The sequence below is a fragment of the Eptatretus burgeri genome, chromosome 8 (assembly GCF_056783735.1).
Source record: "Eptatretus burgeri isolate ZD-2024b chromosome 8, Ebu_testis_v1, whole genome shotgun sequence".
NCBI lineage: Eukaryota > Metazoa > Chordata > Myxini > Myxiniformes > Myxinidae > Eptatretus > Eptatretus burgeri.
The window spans coordinates 66,404,635-66,427,134 of record NC_140968.1 but is presented as its reverse complement, the minus strand read 5'-3'; the positions used below and the strand labels follow the sequence as shown (position 1 = coordinate 66,427,134).

The following is a 22,500-nucleotide window of genomic DNA, read 5'->3' as shown; positions in this document are numbered from 1 at the left end:
ACAGAGCATCTGTGCTGCTGAAGTATTTTCTTGGCAAGGCTTACACTGGGTGGTTTGCCATTGCCTTCCCAGCAGTAAGCAGGGCAGGAATTTTGAATTTAGCCATGGTGCCGGCAATAGCTCGCCTACTCGTCGAGAAAGATACCGTGGAATCTTTTAAGATCCATCAACAACCAGTGATGGTGGGCAGGTCCTCAGGTTTACCATCATTCCGATGAATGGCTAAACACATTGATGAACCGCTATGCATGTGCGAAACACTATGGCGACAGTTTGCAGCTGGGTCGAGATTTCAACGCAGGCAAGAGAGCTCACAGACTAGTGTGAACACCTCCACGCTATCCTGTCACCCGGAAGTTATAATGACATACTGTGCGTTGTATCCCTTGGCAGCTTTCAATGTAATCTACATATTAGGTACCCAAAATGGTGGAATCTTCACGCACATTTCTCCTTCTACCTGATACATTCTTCAGTTCTTCCCTTTACCCAGCTCTCCTTCCTTGTGTATCTAACATGTAGATTGCCTTTTAATTCAAATTCCTGAACTCTCCATAGTATTGTATACTGCAAAACGTTGTATACAACATTTAGTTTGTCATGGGACCTGCCCAAAACTCTTCTGTTTTGTAAATACTTATCTTAGGATATTTAGCCATGACAAGAAAATTCAGGAAAGCCTGCTTGATTTCCTGTACAAAAGACAGCATTTTCCATAATGGAACCTGCTTGCACAGCGTGAGGATGACGATTGCTGTGCACAGGTTCCATTATGGGATCGTATCCCTTAGGAGTGAATCCCACTGTGCAGCACTCAGAATGTGCTGCTATTGACAAATCCTGCCAAAACCCATCATTAGTCATGCCCAGAGAAAACCACATGTTGTTTTGTTAAAAGGTTCGTGTATTCTCTTATGAACACACAGTCACATCATGTTCTTTCGAATGCATTATCACTTGAAAGTCTCCCAGCTTCTTCGTGTGAAAGTTTTCCGATCTCCAGTACCTGCAGCATACAAGTGAAATGACAAAAGTAAGATAAAAAAAAATCTAGTTTCAAATGTGCGTGTTTCAACAATGAATGGTACAAGAAATTCAAGACAACTTTAATGCCACCATTGGTTATTTGCAGGTTATAGTTTAGTCGGGGCTGTTTTGGGCGCCATTGTTGGAGCCATCTTGGTTGTGGCCGTGATACTTGGAATGACAACATGGGCTTTTAGGTAAGCCTCTAACGATAGTTCCTCCATATTTATGACCATCATCCCAAAACTTCTGCCACTGCATATATATATATATATATATATATATATATATATATATATATATATATATATATATATATATATATATATATATCATACCATTGACGAACGTTCGCATCATGTTATTCTCCATAATGTCTACCAGTAAAACTCTGCATAAAAGCCAGTTCGTTAAACAATGTTGTGGCCAAATAGAAACTGCACATTGAACTATATACATGATGACATCTAGATTATGAATCTCAAGCAAGGGGTTTTCCTCGGACTTTGCCAACACAGTAGCTTGGATCTTCAACTAGCACTGATCCTAGTTACCATTGGTGAGCTGCTGTACAGTGTGTGCAGTGATGTTATCAGTTTATTGTCTTTGCCATTTTCGAGGAATATCTTCAAGTTGGATATTTGTTGTCAATCAGTGGCGTTTTTCATGATTTTTTTCTTTTTATAGACATGCTGACATCTCACTTTGTCCTCTGCCCACACATCTCCCTTCTCCCCCCCCCCAATCCCTCTTGTGGAACACACTTTCTGGGCAACTCTATCCTTGCAAGCCTTCACTTACTTTCTTCCCACTGACAATATTATCTCTGATGATTTTTCAACAGATCATGTATAAATCTGATGAGAATGTTATCAGATCTCATGAAAATTTGTTGTAAAACTCTACACTGTACTCCATCTCTATTTAAGATTTTTTTTATTTTTTAGTGCTTGTCTGGCTTTTCATCAGGCTCCATGTTTGTTGATTTTTCTAACTTTTTATTGTTAATGTGCTGCCATTGTACAACTATCATTGTATTTAGGTCAAACCTGATCCTCAAACTATGTATAATATGGAATCGTTATTGTTCTCTCTTTATCTTCCTCCAACTTATGCCTTCATTTCATGGGAAGAAACGTTCGCAAGAGCAGGTAAGACGTCAAGGAATATGATGTATTTCCTGTGTAAGGATTTTCATGTGAGAGAGTGAAATGGCTTGCGTGTTTGCTCATCGTTTTGCAGTTATTTCGGGTACTAGACTTCTTTCTGAGCCATATTTCAGAGAAAGGTGTGAGGTCTAGAACTCTCGATTACTGTGAGATTAAGTAAGATGAAGGTAGAGGAGTTATGGAGGAGGGAAGGGAGAGGAAGTGTGAAAGAAATACGAGTACGTGGAGCAAAAAAATGAAAAATAGAGATTGAGAAATTAAAAGTGTTTGAAACTTTGCACTTCTGAGCCTTTTATCTTGTTTTTTGACAAATTCCTCTACATTGATCTTCTTTTCCATTACCTTTGTGAATGAAGCTTCACCAAACTACAAGTCGTTTGTCTGCTGCTAATAACGTGTTTTTTAACTATAATTTTAATGAGCAGGTTAACAGTGACGTGCGTACGTGTATGTATTTGTATATATTTGTTTTCTGCCGCTTACATGGCCTCCGTGCCAACCGCCCAACCATAATCACCACTGCAGCTGACGTGGAGACTGTACGTGTCAAAACAGATCACTTTGAAGATAATCAGGCTTGAAGAAATTTTGAACAAACGGCATGCAAGCGGATAATACGCTTTGTACTTCGAATGAGGTCTAAAGCTCCTCGGTTATCAACATTAAAATGAACTCTAATTTAATCCACCAGTGTATCCCAATCAAGCCAAACCATCCTTGTGGAAAACATACTGGGAACTGAATGCACACACAGCCTTTGGAATTATAAGAATTGAATAAGCATATTAGACAGAAGGCACAGAATCTCGAGCAGAGTCACAATAACTAAGCATATTATAAGTGACCATCGGTGCCTATACCTCACCCTAGATGCCAACAACCACCATTCATGCCATGTTCACAAGGGGAACCAGACAAGTGGGAGATAATGGCAGGCAGGACCTCACAAAGGCCAACAACTGGTGGACCAGCGAGACAGGGTAAGTGGCACCAAGCAGATAACAGGGCAAGCGGCACAGAGCCTCGAGCTGAGCTAGCATTTGGCATTTGAGGCAAAGGCCCAATCAGTGAGAAAGATTTCTGGAGTTGTATCTACTGGGCTCTCCTTTATTCAGAGCTCTCCCCACTGGCCCCCACCTTTTTCCCGAAGTTGGACCATGGTTAAGCTCACGTCCCTCTGTCCAATGAGCACCCACTGTCTACATGATGGCAGCACCAGGCCAACAATCAAGGCTATTTGTATATGAGCCTCGCAATCATTCATGGCACTTCACTGCAAACAGTCCCTGCCCTTCATCTCCATCAATAAGGAGAAAATGGCTTCCCTTTGCCCACTGTTCTTTGCAATCCAATGCCATCTGCACTGACCTGGCCTCATCTGGTTTCAGACATGGGAGAACATGAAAACACAATACCTTAACTTCTCTATCCAATATTTTGGACAGCGTTGTCACCCCAGCAACTCAACAATGGACTACTTATCCATAACACTTGATTCAAGCATAAAAGTCTGATCGACGACATGGACCACAAACAGTGCTGAGGCCTTAAATTGAAATGACTGTCCCCTCACACACATATATATATATATATATATATATATATATATATATATATATATATATATATATATATATATATATATATATATATATATATATATATATATATTGGTTTGCCTTCAGTTGTGGGGAAAGTGTTGGAGACATTAATTTGGGACCAGATGAGGAACAATATAAATAAATCAAACTAATTAAAGGTAGTCAGCATGGGTTTACCAAAGGTAGTTCCTGTTTAACAAATCTTTTAGAATTCTATGAAGCAGTGTCTGATTGGGTGGATGAGGGAAAGGCAGTGTCCATAGTATATCTAGACTTTAAGAAGGCATTTGATGAGGTACCACATCAGAGGTTTGTCGCCAAAGTGAGGTCTTGTGGAGCGGCTGGTCAGGTAGCTAATTGGATTGCAAACTGGCTTCATGATAGGAAGCAAAGAGTGGATGTGAGTGGGAGGATTAAGTAGTGGGTTATCTCAGGGACCAGTACTCAGATCATTACTATTCATTATTTACATCAATGATTTGGATAGTGAGTGAAGAGTAGGCTTTACAAATTTGCAGATGACACAAAGCTTGGAGATAATGTGGATAACTGAGGGAGTGGTGATCAGATTAAGGAAAGTATTGATACTTGCATACATTGGGCAAAATATTGGCAGATGCAATTTAAGATGAACCAATGTCAGGTGCTAGAGATGGGTAAGAATCATGAAAATAGAGATTACAGGATGGAAGGGGTAATTTTGGAGCGTGTCACACAGGAGAAGGATCTAGGGGTGGTAATAGATACGGGAGGTAAGGAGGCAGCACAGTGCCAGGCAGCTATAGGTAAAGAAAATTGGGTTTTAGGTTGTACTCGGAGGGGGATCACTTATAAATCAAAAGAGGTGGTGTTAACATTGTACAGGAATTTAGTGAGGGCCACATCTGGAATATTGTGTGCAGTTTTGGTCAACACAACTCAGGAAGGACATGTATGTCATATCGAGGGTTCAGCGGCGGGCTACTAAATTGATTCCGGACCTAACTAGACTCGGCTATGAGGAACGGATGAAGGAGACAGGGCTTTATACACGAGAAAGGAGGTGGTTACGAGGAGATATGATAGAGATGTTTAAGATAATGAAGGGTTTCGACAAAATAATGCAGATGAATTATTCAGCAGAGTAGTCAGTGATAGGAGAGTTAAGACGGTAGTAAAGCAGGGGGTCTTTTACTCAGAGTAGTTAATGCGTGGAATGGTTTCCCTGGAAATGTCGTAGCAGCAGAAAGAGTAGATAAGTTGAAATTAGAATTAGATAGGTACCTGAAAGTATTGGAGATAGATGGGTATATGGATGTTGGCAGGACGTTAAGGTAGTTTGAGCATTGATTGGTGATCGTGTGCAAGTGTATGGAGTGTTGTTTGTGGGGGTCTCGTCAAGGGGTGTTGTGTGGTTAATGCTGTTTGTTTTTACCCAAGACTGTCTCTGTTTGATGTCTGCTCCTCTGGAAAGAAAAGAAAATACAAAAAAAACTACAGAAAAAAACTATGAAAAAAATACCAAATAAATAAATAAACACTATTTAAAATATAAAAAAAACATTTTGCATTTTTCTTGTGTTGATAAATTTGTGTCGTGTTGATGTGGTGCTCGCATGATGGGCTGAATGGCCTCCTTGTGTATTCCTTGTGAAACCTTCATCACCCGTGATGTGCCAAAGTTTGTTCATGGCATAAAAAAAATATGGTCTAAGGGGGTCTGCAAGGGGTTTGAGTGACTGTGGCTCCTGATCCAGGTGAGCTTCAGGGTGCATGGTCCTATTTTCTTAATTGATGCCCCAAGTGCAGTCATGCAAATGTATAGTGTTCATTGCTTGAAGTAATTGGAGCATCTCACGGCATTCCCTGATGCAGGCACCATGAAAAACCTGAAATAGATTCTATGTATGGCGGATTGCCACCTGGTGTTAGTAACCTCTCACCGAGCAGCTCTCTGAAAAGGTTTGTTTTTTGTTTTTATTTCACTATAATGTAATATCCTTTGTTGTTTCTGGTGTGTTGGTGTTAACCACTATATTTGTATTTCTCCCATTAACTCGATGAATTTGTGGTTCATTCCTGGATGTTGGGTAATGTTTTTGTCCTGTTGTAATCACCCTGCAGATCAAATGGACTCTCACATTCATGGAGTGAACGAATTCCTCAGGAAAAGCTCATGGCCGATATCTGCAGCAATGGCCGACCACGAAGCAATTCGTGGCAAGGTTGGACTGGGATACTATTCATGGTGTTTGGTTCCATCGTACCAGTTATTGCTGGCCTTAAGCCTGTATCATATGTGATCCGCTGAATCTTCAACTGGAGAGTTGCTTTATTGTTGAGAACTTGCATCGCCCCATCAGAAACATTATGACACTTGCACTACCAGTCAAAAGTTTTAGAACATCCCCATTTTTCCAGTTTTTATTGAAATTTAAGTAGTTTAATGTTTCAAAGTACTCTGAAATTAAAGCATAGAACAAATTTAATCTAAATTTTTGACTCATCACTCGCCACCTTTTGCAGATATAACACCCGAACATACTCGTGGCATTCTTTCTACAATGAAAATCAAATATTGCTCAGAAAGTTCTTCCCAACACTGTTGCATAAGTTCCCACAAATGTGTTGCCCTTGTAGGCTGCTTTGCTTTCATCCTTCTGTCCAGTTCATCCCAAACCAGCTTGATGGGGTTTAAGTCTGGAGACTGAGCTGGCCATTCCATGATTTGAAGCCTACCGTCTTGTTATTTTCTTCTAAGGTAGTTCTGACATAGCCTGGAGGTATGTTTTGGGTTGTTATCTTGCTGTAGCATGAACCCCTGACCAACAAGCATAGACCAGAGGGTATTGCATGGCGCTGCAAAATGCTGTTCTTGCCCTTTTGGTTCAAGGTGCCAGTCACTGTGTAAGTTGCCGACTCTGGATCCAGCAAAAGAGCCCCAGATCATCACGCTTCCTCCTCCATGTTTGACAGTTGATGTCACACTGAGGAACCATCCTTTCACCTACTCGACGGCATACAAAAACTCTGCGTGATGAACCGAAGATTTCAAATTTTGATTCATCGGTCCATCAGACCTTCTCCCAGTTTTCAGTAGTCCACTGGCGGTGCTTTATGGCCCAGGCAAGCCTCTTTTTCTTATTATGCCATATTAGCAATGGCTTTCGTACTGCCACTCGACCTATCAAACCTGCAGCTCGATGTCTTCTCTTCACAGTTGAAACTGAGACTTCCTTACTTCAACCAGTGTTAAGCTGTGCTTGAAGCTGCTGTCCTGTGAGCCACCTATCATGCAAGCTGTTGACTCTCAGAAACTTGTCTTCTGATTGTGTTGTGGCTTTGGGTCTGCCAGACCTCTTCCTGTCAGTGTTTCCAAGTGCCTTTTGATGGTGTAGGAAACTGTACTCACTGACACCTTGGTTTTCTTTGAAATTTATCGAAAGGAAAGACCTACACTTTTAAGGGTTATAATGGTCTGTCTGTCTTCCTTTGTTAATTGTCTTTTTCTCACCATTATGATAGCAATATACTACTTCCTGCAGTGCAATATTGTCCAAATAAGGCTTCAGAGGGTGTAGCAACAGTCTGTTCCAACACTGCTTTTGTACCGGCAAAGTATTTGTAACTAAGCCTGGTGTTGGCGTAGTGGTTAGGGTAGCGGCTTGGGATCCAAAAGGTCCTGAGTTCAAGCCCTGTTGGCCGCTTGAATTAATACACACCAGGAGGTTAACTCAGCCTGTCATACTTCCGAGGTCGGCGAAGTGAGTACCAGTGTACTGGGCCCGGTGTATGCCCGGGTTAGAATAGGTGTACCATATCCCTATGTCGTAAGAGGCGATCAGGGTTGCGTCAGGAAGGGCATCCAGCGTAAAAACCAAGCCAAATCACTATGCGGATCATACGGATGATCCGCTGTGGCGACCCCTAACTGGAGCAGCCGGAAGAAGAAGAAGAAGAAGAAGAAGAAGAAGAAGAAGAAGAAAGTGTTTAACTAATCAACAAAAGTTGGGACACCTGTGGGAATTGTTTGCCTCAACTTTCAAGGCTTAATTTACTTCCACTGCTGCAGAACAGCTGCAGTTGCTAACCCATTACTTGTTCCCTGAAAAGGGAACTCTGAAATTTTTAACAACTCTGAAATTTACATTATTTTTCAGTTTTTGGTAACCTAAACTTGTTTTTTTTACCTCTGGCAGCTTACCGCTTAACTTTGTACCATTTCAGGTTATTCACTGGACTTGAACTGCTTAAATTTCAGTAAAAAATAGAAAAATGGGGGTGTTCTAAAACTTTGAACCGGTGGTGTATTTTCGAGGTCACTGTAGAACAGCAACTTAACCTTTCTTTTTTTTTAAAACGAAGTAACAGGAATGTCTCCGTACACTCTGTGTTCACATACAACGTAACAAGACAACAGGGGAGCACTTGACCACTCACGTATTGGCCGACGACCATGTGATTACATTAATTCTAAGTGAGTGCTACCATCACTTCTCGATTCATTGCAGTATGAAAGGATCAGATATGATGACTCCGCTGTCTGAAACCTGTTTTAAGAAGAGCTAATGTGATGAAACTATTTTCCCCAGAAAAGAGATGATACAAAGATGTTATTATAAGGATCGAAGGGCATGAAGACTGTTGTTTTTGTGATATCATGTACAGTACCTTCCTCTTTCTTCGAATCTCACTTTGTGTGTTCTTTTTGTTTGTCTGTTTGAATCCCATATGCCTGATGGAATAACTTGCACTGGGTACGGTGGATCAAATGACAAATAACCAAATGATGAGCCAAAGTATAGCAGGCACGATAGCTCGATGAACTTTTGATTTGCTTCGTTTCCCTGTACCTTTTGCTGAGTTTCCTAATTCCTTTTTTTTTTTTTTTCGCATAAAGGCTCAGCCAACAGGAAAAACAAAGGAAAGAACAAGTGCAAACCCCGATCCAACTCCACGGAGTAAGTCTGAATCCCACCCCTTTAATTACAATGCGTGCAGTCATTTAAGTCCAGTGGGTGCTTTGAGATAATGTTTTTAATTATAATGTAATACTTAGATTGATACTGTTCAAACGACGTGAAGAGTCCAATAATTTTACAGACCTCAATCAAATATGCACACATTATAGAAAGTTGTGACCATTTACAGGGAGACGTGTTTCGTGTATTGTGAGTGTCAATAATGTGAAATATGTCGTTCAAACCACATACAGTACATACAAAGCAGGTGCAAAACGTGAAAGTGGATGGTATCTAAAACAATGATCGCCAGCACCATCGGTTGGACTTGAGTACTCAGTGCGGATGCTTTATACCAGTGCTACTCAAAGTGGTGGTACGCGGACCGGTGCCGGTATGCGAGTCATTGACTGCCGGTCCGCGGCGAGTTTCCAGTTTCACATTATCATAATATATAACATGTAATGTATAAAATGAAAATGTATAAAATCTTGAAAAATAATACATTTAAGCCGACAAATTCAAAATACGAGAGAGAAGTTGATATATATATATATATATATATATATATATATATATATATATATATATATATATATATATATATATATATATATATATTGTCAACTTTTATTATATTCATTATATTTTAATATTTTTCCGGTATAAATTAATATTACTACGGATGTTCAAACAATATGTTCTCGGATCATAAACAAATAATAACATGGCACAAATATGGTACCGGTCCCTGGCACATTGGAAAAAAAAAACCTGCCGGTCCGCCACATCAGATAGTTTGAGAAGCACTGCTTTATACGATGTGTTGTCGCATGCTATTTGCCAGACGTTTATGTTCCAGCCAACCACTCCGACTCCATCATCAGAAATCCAATCTGTTCTCAGGAATGACCATCCAACTCACCTCCATAATTCATTCCATATATGTTCAGTCGGTTAGGTTGACATGTTTGATGCTCCTAATTGAGCACTTATCTCATGATGATGGAACCCCAGATTCAAATCCCATATGCCGTGTTCACTTGACCCTTGTCTCTGACTGTCTTTGTAATTCATTTTGAAGTACGTTGATGTATACTAATGTATTTTTACCTCCACAACCAAAGGTGGATGGAGGTTATGTTTTCACCTCTGTATATTTGTTTGTCTGTGAGCAGGATATCTGAAAAAATGATGGACGGATTTGGATGAAACTTGGTGGGCAGGTTGGGAGTGTGAGAAAAGGAAATCATTCGATGTTGGTGAAGATCTGGATCTGCATCCGGATATGAGAATTTTATTTTTATTTTTAAAGTGATTCTTCACCATAGAGCGATGGAGCCAAAAACAATATACAGCATGATATTTCAAAACGTTTTGGATGGATTATGACAAAAATAGGTGAATGAGTTTGGTAGGTGGAAAGAACAAGCTGATTCAATTTGGGTTGAGGTCCGGATGCAGATCCAGCCTGTCAGTGGACACAATTTGTGAACTGTTCAGCCTGGCAGAGGTATGTGCTCTACCGAGTGCCGTTCTAGTTCTTGCACATGATCCAAGTAAGAAAGCCCTTCACAAAACGTAGATCGCTGTAAAAAAATTAATAAGGGTTTGAGCTATTTCTGGCAAATGTGCTGGCCAGCTTGAGTCGAGAAATGGGTTGCTGACTTCCCTCACTCGGTTCCTGATGGTTGTGTCAGAGGCGTGTGTGCCCATGGCAGTTCGCAGTTCATCTTGGAGATGCTTAGCTGTTATAGTTCATCAAAGAGTGCCACAGTAACAACATAGCAATGTTGTCTGTCTGATATTGATCTTGGCCATCAAAATCAACATCTGATGGCAACTGAATCGCTTGTTTGGGAATTGTAAAAATGACTTTTTAAATGTTTAAGAAGAAAAAAAATTGCACCATCAGTTATTCATTGGCAATGTGTAATTACTGAGCAAATTTGCTATTAAAAAAAAAATTGCTAAATTAATTGATGGAACAGGTCAAAAGTGGCCCATGACGTCATCCTATGATGTTTGAGCTTTGAAACGTGTTTGCTGATGATCCTTTCCATGGAGATCTTAATTGTGGAGTTTATTTTGATTTTTGTTTTTTTGTGAAGTACAGTTATATCTCTGTAATATGGGACTTTCAAAATGATGTAATCCGCCCAAGAATGCCCAGTACGCAAGCGTAGAAACCCCCTATAAACGGCTCTCTCTGGGGAATGTGAACTGGTATCGTGCATGTACACCAAGGATTGTTATCTAAAATGACTGTGGAAGCTTCTAAAAGAAGCTGAAAATACTTGGAACAATACCTGAGAGAAAGCTGTGGTGTGCCCCCGCACAACGAATCAGTTGGAGGGAGACACCGTATTTAGTTTTGGTGCTTTTGAACACCTATGGGGAGGTCATATCTGAGGCTTGAGAATGCTTTGGGTAAATCCACTTTTAAAATAATGATATTTACTTAAATCGTGTTGGGGAGGGGGCTGGGAAGCTGGGAGGGCTGTTATAAATGTATTTTGTTTGGTACAAGCACCACAAAAGTAATTTTACTCCATCTTTGCATCTTTTGCTGAAAGGAGAAGTGTGCGTTGTTGGTTGTTATCTCCATATGCGGGTTTCAGAAGGTAGAATGGAGCCCTCCCAGGTGTGTGTGTCTGTGTGTCTGTCTGTGTGTGTGTGTGTGTCGATTGTATTAACAGGAAATTGTACGAGCTCGACACCTCTCATCCATTGATATTTTTTGTATTTCCATGAGTCTGATTTGCATCCAGGAACACAGCAATTATGGTTCACCATTTTGAAATTGCCACTCTTTAGTCTCAATGCTGAAAATTATGTTAAAAAGACGATTTTGCATATTTCGTTCGAGCAACGGCAGGTTAAAAGTGCTCGCACTAACAGAAGTGAGTCACTGAAAATGCACACACAGTGCATGCACAAAATGTCTCGTTCGCATTCGTACATCATTTTGAAAGTCCTGTATTCGCACCATAGAATGGAATAGCTATAAACCCAGCTTCTAGGAAGGCAAGATGGTGGTTGTGTGGAAAACAGATTCGTCAGAATTGAAGTTGTTCTTTAGTATGCCGCCTCTGTGGCTGCTGGTTGCATCATTTTCTAGAAGTGCAGCTGCTGTTCCACTGATGCAGTGCGAGCCTGGTGTTGGCTTAGCGGTTAGGGGGGCTGGCTTGGGATCTTAGGGTCCTCAGTTCGAGCTCCCTGTCAGCTGTGGAATTAACACCAGGTGGGGTTGACTTAGCCTGTCATCCTTCCGAGGTCGGCGAAATGAGTACCAGTGTACTTGTAATTGGGGCATTGCATTTGCGGCACAGCCGCGCACTCAGCCAATGCAAAAATTACCTGCAGCCTTTTGCTCCATAAGAAGGAGGAGGAGGAGGAGGAGGAGGAGGAGGAGGATGCAGTGCCCCTTTTTCCCAGTAAGCTGGTACTCATTTTGTCAACCTCTGAAGAATGACAGGCTGAGTTAACCCACCTGGTGTTATCTCATGGCACAACAGGGGCTCAAACTCAAGACCATAAGATCTTAAGCCAACCGCCATAACTGTTAAACCAACACAAGGTTTAGAATTGAAGTTATGAGCAAGGTATTTGGTCAAGTGGTTAAGAAGTTGTTTGCTTTCTTCCCTGGATGGTGTGGATTTGCTTCCCATGGCTGCTTACTCTCACCACTGTGCACTTAGTGATGACTACCCTATAAGCCCCTCAACATTACTTGAGGATGCCTTTGTCCTGCACTTTACTGAAGTAGGCTGGTTCCTCCTGCCCCTCCCCCTCACTCCGTTCAATTGTGGGGTTACACACATTAATGTAAAACTTTTTTTTTCATCGCTTTTTTCAGTGTGATTGCTTTATTTGTGGTTATTTGGATGTTTTCCTTTGAAACTCTTAGCTAACCACACCCTGTGCCATCATTGTGTTATAGAACGTGTATTCTGATTTGGGACATACAATTACCTTTGCTGGAATGTTGGGGTGGTGATATGGTGTGGTACTCCAGTTAGAATAAAGATGCTTTTTATTATGAAAAAAATAAATAATTAAAATGGTTTTCATCATTATATCATGTTAATTTTGATGACTTATTAAATGTGGCGGATTGTCCCATGTGTGCTCTAGGAGCCTGACTCCGAGTCGCTCCCTCTCCAGTTCAATGGGATCTCTCGCCTCACAGCAAGAACCATATCCTCTTCCACCTCTGCCTGAACCTGAAAGCCAGGACGAGAAGCCTCTGAGTCCCCGGGTATGTAACTCCCCAGTGGATTGTGCTCCGTTGTGAATTACATGGAAGAGGGACTTTATCATGCTGAACTTTCCATTTGACTCTCATGACTGGTGTGCTATTTAGGACCCACATGAGCTGCTTTCCCCATTTAATTGCACAAGTTGTTAACAACTCAAAATAATTAGAAATAAGTCAAAAAAAAAATTCAGAAACACCTCAAGAAGCCAGTCAGATATGCAATTGCCACGTGGATAATGGGCTGGCAGGACACATACGCGTGCTTGCGCGCACACACACACACACACACACACACACACACACACACACACACGCACACACACACGCACACACACACGCACACACACACGCACACACACACGCACACACACACGCACACACACACGCACACACACACACGCACACACACACGCACACACACACGCACACACACACGCACACACACACGCACACACACACGCACACACACACGCACACACACACACACACACACACACACACACACACACACACACACACACACACACACACACACACACACACACACACACCTCTGAGCCGTCAAGCCTGGGTTTGAATCATGACCTCGCTATAAACTGTCATCCTGGTGTTCTGCAGGCAGGGTGATTCATCAATGTGTGTTTCGTCCCTCCGATAGACGTTAACTGAGTGTTCCGTCTGCCAGCATTTGTGGATGTGCAGTGCAGTGCAGTTGTCCATCCTTGCTCGGTTCCATAAAACCACCTTTGCCCACCCTTCAGTTTTTATTTTATTTTTAACATTCCATAACCTGGTGTTGATGTAGCAGAAGTGTAATGGGCCGATTGGTCTCCTCCTACATCTAATTTCCTTGTTATTCCATGTTATTGCTTGCAGCTCTACGAGACGTCCATCTGATTGTGGACAAACGGCACGGGCACTGGCATGAGGACAATTGGACGTCGGAAAAATTATTTGGCAAAACCTGCCGACGTTGGTTTGTCATAGTTTACATCAATGGGCTTTCAAAAGGGGACTACCTACATTTATACATTACCAAATGTTTGAACAAGCATGAGCTGATTATTTTGATTTTTACTTCCAATTATATGCAGCGGTAATTGATAAAGTCTCACGTAAAACAACAACAGCCGAGGGCACAGGGTCAGCGGATTGCACTTTATACGGATGTATGAACATGCTGCTTATGGCTTCAGCCTCTGGGAGGAAAGGTGGTTCGTTATCAAGGTAAAATGCAACGCTTGGCCCAAAGGTTAAAGAATGTAAAATCATATCAAGGTCATTTCCATCAACAATATATGCAGTTCTAATCATCTAAGGTGTCATTTGATGCACAGCACCATACAAATTTGTGGCAATTGGACAAATCCTGGAAAGCAAAGGATTGCATGACCAGAACGGGGGAGACAGGTCGTCCATTCCAAATGGTTCGGGAAAGCATCGACAAACTTGTGCATTAGCATTACCTGACAACTCTCATGTTTCATATAATCATATCTGGAAAGCACAACCACTGAATCTTTCGGAGGAGGGGATCATGTTGTGTCAACGGTAAGGACTGTGTTGCACATTGTTCGCTACAGTGGTCGAATACTTGGGAATCCAAAATGAAGATCAACACAAGAGTGAACACTTAATTACCCAAAACGTTGACAGTATCATTTGAGCATTTAGACACTTTATACAAGAAAAAGTCCTTCCAGCTTATATCATGCACATCTGGACATCTATATACTGGACATAACAGCACTCAGTAGAGCGCATATCTCTGCCACGCTGAACAGTTCACGTTTTGTATCCCACCGATAGGCTGGATCTGGGTTCGGACCTGAACTAAAATTTAATCGGCTTGTTCTTGTCACCGAACCAACTCATCCACCAAGTTTTGTCCGAATCCTCCATAACTGTTTGAGATATCGTGTTATATATTGTTTTTAGTCCTTTCAATGGTGAAGAATCACTTTTTAAAATGCCAGATCCTCATCAATATCTAAACAATTTATCCGTGTCACACGCCCAACCCGTCCACGAAGTTTCATCTGAATCTGTCCATAACTTTTTGAGTTATCCTGCTCACAGACAGACAGGGGTGAAAATAACCTCCATCCACTTTTGGTGGTGGAGGTAATAATCAATTCACTTGGAACAAAAATTTGTTGTTTAACCACAGAGGTAAATTTGACCACTGATAAAAAAAAGAAGCTGGTCATGATGTGAAGTAAAACAAGAAATCAATTGCTAACCATACATTTATTGCTTGCAATGATTAGATTACTTGAAACACAAACTCTGCAGATCACACAACTGTCCATCATTTTGTTCTGAAAACTGGCAGCAAGCTGTGCACTTTTTAACCACCTGTCCAGTGCACTTGCCACATATGAGCTTGTTGCACATTTACACAGCTTTCCACTGTTTTGTTCTTGCATTTAATGACACGGCATTGTTGCCGCTTGCGCTTCGCTGGAGGCCCGTCCTCCAAACTATTCAACTGCTGTCGTTCTCATGGTGGCGACTGATGAGTACCCCTGTCAGAGCTGGTCAACAATTTATGCGAAGAAGTCTCGTCGGCTGATGCGTTTCCCAGTCTCTGACTTGAATAGTACCGATGCACATTTATGGCAGCCCGGTCCAGAACGTTGTAAAACACATCAGCTTGCTATCTGCGAGATCCTGCTTTGACAGCGTACTTCCTGACCATCTGATGAACAATGTCCACTCCGTTCTATGTTGAATTGTAGAAATAAACAATCTCAGGAAGCTTCTTGGGGTTATCTTTCAATTCTACAGGAGGGGGAATGGTACTGAGAAACAAAACATTATTGTTGCTCTTATCCTGGTAAACAGTTAGGGAAGTGTCATCATGCTTTATCAGTCATGTTGAGCTGTGCTCTTGATCGAGTTCTTCACTGAGGAGGGAACCTCTCTCCGTACATGATTCATTGTGCCCACTATTCTTATGCTTTTTTATTTCAACTTCTCTGCCAACTTTAGAGAGGTGAAATAAGTTGGCTGTGGTAACATGTCTTCCCTAGTTCAAGTAACGATCTAAAAGATGTAGCACCACGTTTTCAGACGTCCAGTCTGCAGGATGGTGCTCATCTTTGCACAGGTATGGAAATCCATTCAGCAGATACTTTGAATTTACATCAACTGCTAGCCAAAACTTTATTCTGAATTTGTTTGGTTTGTCACCCACGTATTAGGTGAATGGACACCTTGCCTTCCTGGGTAACAGTTTCTCATCCACGGTGATGTTTTCCCCAGGATTACAGCAGAGGATGCAATTTTCCGTAAAACGATTCCATACTTTAGACACCGGTACAAATTTGTCTCTCTGGAAACACTCAGGCCTTGTTGACCTTAAATCCAAATCACAAGAATCATCATATTACAAAATCTGTTTCTTGAAATGGTGGACCCCAGGTAACAGACCACAGCCTATCCACTTCAAGTCCTTTTGCACTGCAGTACATTCTATGGGCATAGAGCACAGCAATAAATGCATCCAGTTCAGCCAGATAAATCAACCATTCATCATCATCGAGTTGTCTCCTGGCCTCAGTCTTAGTGCATTTCTTTGTGTCGTTGTATGGCTTCTGCCAAGAACTTGCACCACTCTCTTCTTTGATGCTACACTTCGCATGTGGCATTGGTCCTTTTGCCTCTTGCAGCACATTATGATGTGCCAGTCTTCCAGATGCATTTCTACCAATGCCAGCAATTTCCGAGACAGTTCCATCTTTAGCAGTCTTCTTGTAGCCAGATAGAGCCGGTGTTATTGCTTGTACCCTCAGACTCATTCGGCCACCACCGTCTCGCCCGCTTCCACATGAGGATACTGTTTGCTGTCGTGGTCTTGCTTCAGTTGTTTCTTCAGCTGAGTAACTTTTACTTGAATGCTCCTGCTCATGAATGTAGTCATCATCTCCCTCTTGATCACTTTCACCATTATCATCTCCCTCTCTGACCCATTTTCAGAAAGCTGTTACAGGAGCTTAAAAATATCTGTCTGTGAGCCTTGGCCACCGCAACATGTTTATTTTACAGCACCTGATAATTATACACAGTCTGAAATCGAATGAATGAAAATGTTGGGGATATTACGTGCACTTACAGCTTAGAAAATTCTGCACACAGAGAAGAATTTGCATCGGAGCCTGTCCTGATAACTTATCTCAAACTAGAATGGCACTCGGTGGAGTGCATACCTCTGCGAGGGTGAACAGTTTACGTTTTGTATCCCACCGATAGACCGGATCTGCATCTGGACCTGAATCAAAATCGAATCGGCTTGTTCTTGTCACCTAACCAACTCATCCACCTAGATTTGTCATAATCCGTCCACAACTTTTTGAGATATCATGCGATATATCGTTTTTGACCCAATCTCTCAATGGTGAAGAATCACTTTTAAAAATTCTCGTATCTGGATCCGGATTCGGATTTTCACCAAAATCAAATCTATTTATTCTTCCTTGTTACGCACCCAACTTGTCCACTAAATTTCGTCCGAATCCGTCCATCACATTTTGAGATATTATTATGTATATCGTTTTTGGCCCCATCATTCAATGGTGAAGATTCACTTTAAAAAAAAAAAAACATTCTAGTCCTTATCCTGATCCAGATCTTCACCAACATCTAATCATTTTGTCCTTGTTACACACCCAACCTGTCCACCAAATTTCGGCTGAATGCATCAATACTTTTTGAGATATCCTGCTCACAGACAGACAGACAGACAGCAGTGAAAACAACCTCCATCCACCTTCGGTGGTGGAGGTAATTATAATCGTCAATGCTGAACCTATGTGCTTTATACAATACATTTCCTTTGTAGTCAAATTGACCCCAGTGGAAGTTTTACGTATTACAGCCTGTAATTCAAATGTGGTTGAGGTCAGGTCACTTTTTTTGTTTGTTTGAATATTTAACACCCAAAATCATGAAAAGTAAAGGAGCCTCAAAACTGAACAAAAAAAAAAAATCCACTCGGTCAGCCACAAAACGTTTGCTCGTGGTCAAACTGACCGCTCCGGCAGTTCTAGTGGTTCCAACAGCAACATTTATTATTATTCTACTACAGCAGGAACCACATAAGGCACACACAAAAGGAAATCTAGTAATATGTCTTGGAGCAATTGAAAAAAATATATAAAAGTACACAGACAACAACAACAACAACAACAACAACAACAACAACATGTTTTAAAAGATCCTTCATCGTGAGTTTCACTTCATTTTACATCCCCATTGAGATTCACGGGTGGACATGCAATGTGTGTGTGAAGCACAACATGCTGTCTTTTGATTAAAACAGTCAGCGAAGCGATGGGTAGGCACGACGAGTTTATCCTAAATGATATGGATTCTTACACAATGTGAACACATTGCTTCTAATATCCTAGATACTTTCTCAAACAGAAAACTTCTGCAGCTACTACTGGGACAACAGACCCCACATGTAGCCATCACCATCTCTCAGCCATTGGTCAATGGCTCATAGATGATGATGGCAGCACATGGGTTTGTGGAGTCATCTGTAATTTATAACAGATCATGCAGCTGTTATCCAAAGATAAGACAGTTCATCCTCCTTATAAGGTGACCAGTTTTGGATTAGGAAATCTTTGTCACTGAGGTACACAAGCTCCTGGACTGTTTCAATTTGTCTCTATGCATAACTTGTCTTGTGAAGACAACAGTGAGATTTGGACATTCCTGTCTTATTCATATTTTTGAAGAAGATTGTAGGTTTTCTTTGTAGGTCATCCAAGCAAAGATCAATGCTAAGATGAGTAAATTCTGCACGTGACGATAAATTTGAAATTGACCGGGCCTCGTCAGATGACGAAGCGCACATCAAATTCGACTTTGGTGTCTTCCGTCGGATCACTGCAGTGTTGTGGTGCTTCAGGGAATTCTTGAGGAGGTTACGTACTTGATGTCCCATCCGTGGAATAGACGATGTGCCGTGACATACCTACGCATCATGAAAGAAAACCAATGGAGTTTTGCAAATGCCACTTCCGTAACTTGCGGAAACTTCTGGGACAATCGTAGTATGAATGGCCAGCTTCCTTTGACGACGCATCCTTTTATTTCAATCTCATGCTCATTCGTGTCTCTTGAAGATGCTTCTATTAAGGATAAACCAAGATCATTCCACAGCAATCTCATCTGGGACAATTGCACAAAGCACTTGTGTACAGCTTGACTGCACGATGTCCTTGGGACACCAATTCATCGACCATTCTTCGATCTTCTTTGTCCAGGCAATGCATCTTTCAAAGGCAGTTTCTGGTTGCCTATAGTTTATTGTAAAAAAAATAAATGAATAAAGTTTTATGCTTAACGATAACTTACTATCTGTGTGACGATCAATCCACAAGCCCACTGTCTATCCATGGTGATGTAAAAGCATGCCCGTACCCTGGTGACCCTTCCACGGGGCACACTCCCAATGTTCTGCATTAACCGCATGATTTAAATACTTGAAATGCACATATTTATAGGCGGTGTTTATGCACTTGTACATAGTGTGGTTAAATACTTTCCATCCCACTTATGAACATTGCCATTTGCAATGTGACAATCTTGATCTTTCTGCGCTTCCACAACCCTGTTGTGGCAGCATGGTGGGAAAGTTTTTTTGATATTCAATATAACTACAGATATCTTTAAAAAAAAAAAAGTTGTTTTGAATTATGTGCTTGCATGAATTGTTCCAACCTGCTGTACTTATCACATGCAAATGAACAATTGGGCTTGATTTGAACTATGCTGCACTGATTACTTTCTGTTCTCTTGTTTGTGTTTTTTTTTTTATCAAAAAATGAATTGTAGGTTAACTTTTCACAAGGTTCAGATTTCTGGGCTGGCAGGATTGCCGAGAGGTGTGCAGGCGCTCTGCTGAATCGTACAGCCTGAGTTTGAATCTCGGCCCAGCTATGAACCGTCATCGTGGCAGCACCTTGAACAAATTCCTGCTCACCAACACGGGGCACTGCATCAGCGGCACCCTCTGAACCAATTATGCTACTCACAGCCATGTGCTGCACATAGAATAAGTTGTAGTATATTTCTTCCTGAGAAGGAAAGACTGAGTGATGAGAGAATTTCTGCGGCTGTAACTTCAGTCGTTTTATACACCTATGTGCGGTGGTCGAGAACCCTTCTTCAAGGTGATCTGTAATCTAAAGATCGAGACTCCAACAACAACAAAAACCAGGTATATATGAACAGTAACCATAGAATCCCTTTTAAACAACAACTCATGATTCAGAGGGAGGTATTAAAACTTACGACAAGGGAAGCTTATTGACGGCTTTCTATCATTTATTACCGATCATATATCGGCTCTTCCATACCTGCAATTTACATCAATTGGGGGGCTTGAAATTCAGCATTTTAAGGGAAAGTCCAAAGTGGCCTTGAGGTTTTAAGGTGGGCAGAGATACCTTTTTTTTCTTTCTTTTTTCAAGAGACCACGAAAGCCAATTTGTAAACCATGTCATATAATTCATGTTTTGCCTTTAATCTTCCAGGATCATTCCACAGCAATCTCATCTGGGACAACTGCACAAAGCACTTGTGTACAGCTTGACTGCACGATGATTGGGCAACTACAGCAGAAGTGGTGAGGGAGATATCGCGAGAAAGGTACTTGGTGTGACATCTGGACAGAGTAAGGAAGATAAGGAGACTTGGTGGTGGAACGAGGAAGTACAGGAAAGTATAAGGAAGAAGGGGTTGGTGAAAAAGAAGTGGGATAGTCAGAGAGATGAAGAAAGTAGGCAGGAGTACAAGGAGTGGCAGTGAAAGGCAAAGAGAGAGGTGGCAAAGGCTAAGAAAAAAGCATATGACGAGCTGTATGAGAAGATGGATACAAAGGAAAGGGAAAAGGATTTATACCGATTGGCAAGACAGAGGGACTGAGCTGGGAAGAATGTGCTGCAGGTTAGGGTGATAAAGGACGCAAATGGGAATGTGCTGACGAGCGAGGAGAGTGTGTTGAGAAGGTGGATGGAGTACTTTGAGGAGCTGATGAATGAAGAAAATGAGAGAGAGAGAAGGTTGGAAGAGGTGGAGATAGTGAATCAGGAAGTGGGGTGGATCAGTAAGGATGAAGTGAGGACTGCTATGAAGAGTGGAAAGGCGGTTGGCCCAGATGGTATACCAGTGGAGGCATGGAAGTGCTTAGGAGAGATGGCAGTGGGGTTGTTAAACAGATTGTTTAATAAAATCTTGGAAAGTGAGAGGATGCTGGAGGAGTGGAAATCAAGTGTACTGGTTCCGATTTTCAAGAACAAGGGTGATGTGCAGAGCTGTGGAAATTACAGAGGGATAAAGTTGTTAAGCCACACCATGAAGTAGTGGGAAAGAGTAGTGGTAGCTCGGTTGAGAGGAGAGGTGACGATTTGTGAGCAGCAATATGGGTTTATGCCAGGAAAGAGCACCACTGATGCGATGTTTGCTTTGAGAATGCTGATGGAGAAGTACAGGGAAGGCCAGAAGGAGTTGCATTGTGTGTTTGTGGATTTAGAGAAAGCTTATGATAGGGTGCCAAGAAAGGAGTTGTGGCATTGTATGAGAAAATCGGGAGTGGTGGAGAAGTATGTGAGGATCGTGCAGGATATGTATGAGGACAATGTGACAGCGGTGAGGTGTGCGGTAGGAATGACGGACCGGTTTAAGGTTGAAGTGGGATTGCACCAAGGATAAACTCTGAGCCCTTTCCTGTTTGCAATGGTGATGGACAGGTTGACGGACGAGATCAGACTGGAGTCTCCATGGACTATGATGTTCGCAGATGACATCATGATCTGTAGAGAGAGTAGGGAGCAGGCTGAGGCGAGCCTCGAGAGGTGGAGGTATGCACTGGAGAGAAGGGGAATGATAGTCAGTCGGAGTAAGACGGAGTACATGTGCGTAAATGAGAGGGAGGATGGAGGATGGTGGTATGGTGCGGTTGCAAGAAGTTGAGGTGGGGAAGGTGGATGGGTTTAAATACTTGCGATCAACTGTCCAAAGTAACAGAGAGTTTGGTAGAGAAGTGAAAAAGAGAGTGCAGGCAGGATGGAGTGGGTGGGGAAGAGTTGCAGGAGTGATTTGTGACAGAAGGGTAGCTGCAAGAGTGAAGGGGAAAGTATATAAGACGGTAGTGAGACCAGCTATGTTGTATGGTTTGGAGGCAGTGGGGCAACTTAGTATAACAATTGTGCATTTTGTGAGGAAAGCACCAAATTTGGCACACGAGTAGCCTATCATATTATGAACAGATTTGGATATTGGGCCATCTCAAAATTTTTGATGGCAGTGGAAAATGGCTGCCACAGCCATCAGCGGCTGAATTTGAGATGGCCCAATATCCAAATCTGTTCATAATATGTTAGGCTACTGGTGTGCCAAATTTGGTGCTTTCTTCACAAAATGCACAATTGTTATGCTATATTTAGCTAAGTTGCCCCACTAGTGGGGCAACTTAGCATAACAATGGG

At 41.7% G+C, this 22,500-nt stretch overlaps 1 protein-coding gene across 6 annotated transcripts in view; it reads left to right on the top strand.

Annotated features, from left to right (window-relative positions):
• Positions 1 to 19,778, top strand: part of ADAM22 (ADAM metallopeptidase domain 22) — a 148,235-nt gene extending 128,457 nt beyond the window's left edge. For 2 of the 6 annotated variants that reach the window (XM_085892382.1, XM_085892379.1), the window contains exons 25-32: positions 1,133 to 1,223; positions 2,160 to 2,177; positions 5,651 to 5,737; positions 5,900 to 6,000; positions 8,189 to 8,252; positions 8,676 to 8,736; positions 12,874 to 12,997; positions 13,874 to 19,778. In XM_085892382.1, the coding sequence (XP_085748508.1) occupies positions 1,133 to 1,223; positions 2,160 to 2,177; positions 5,651 to 5,737; positions 5,900 to 6,000; positions 8,189 to 8,252; positions 8,676 to 8,736; positions 12,874 to 12,960 (509 nt within the window). In that variant the 3' untranslated portion in view covers positions 12,961 to 12,997; positions 13,874 to 19,778. The other 4 variants (XM_085892381.1, XM_085892380.1, XM_085892383.1 and 1 more) reach the window with 4 other exon arrangements.
• The last annotated feature ends 2,722 nt before the right edge of the window (positions 19,779 to 22,500 follow it).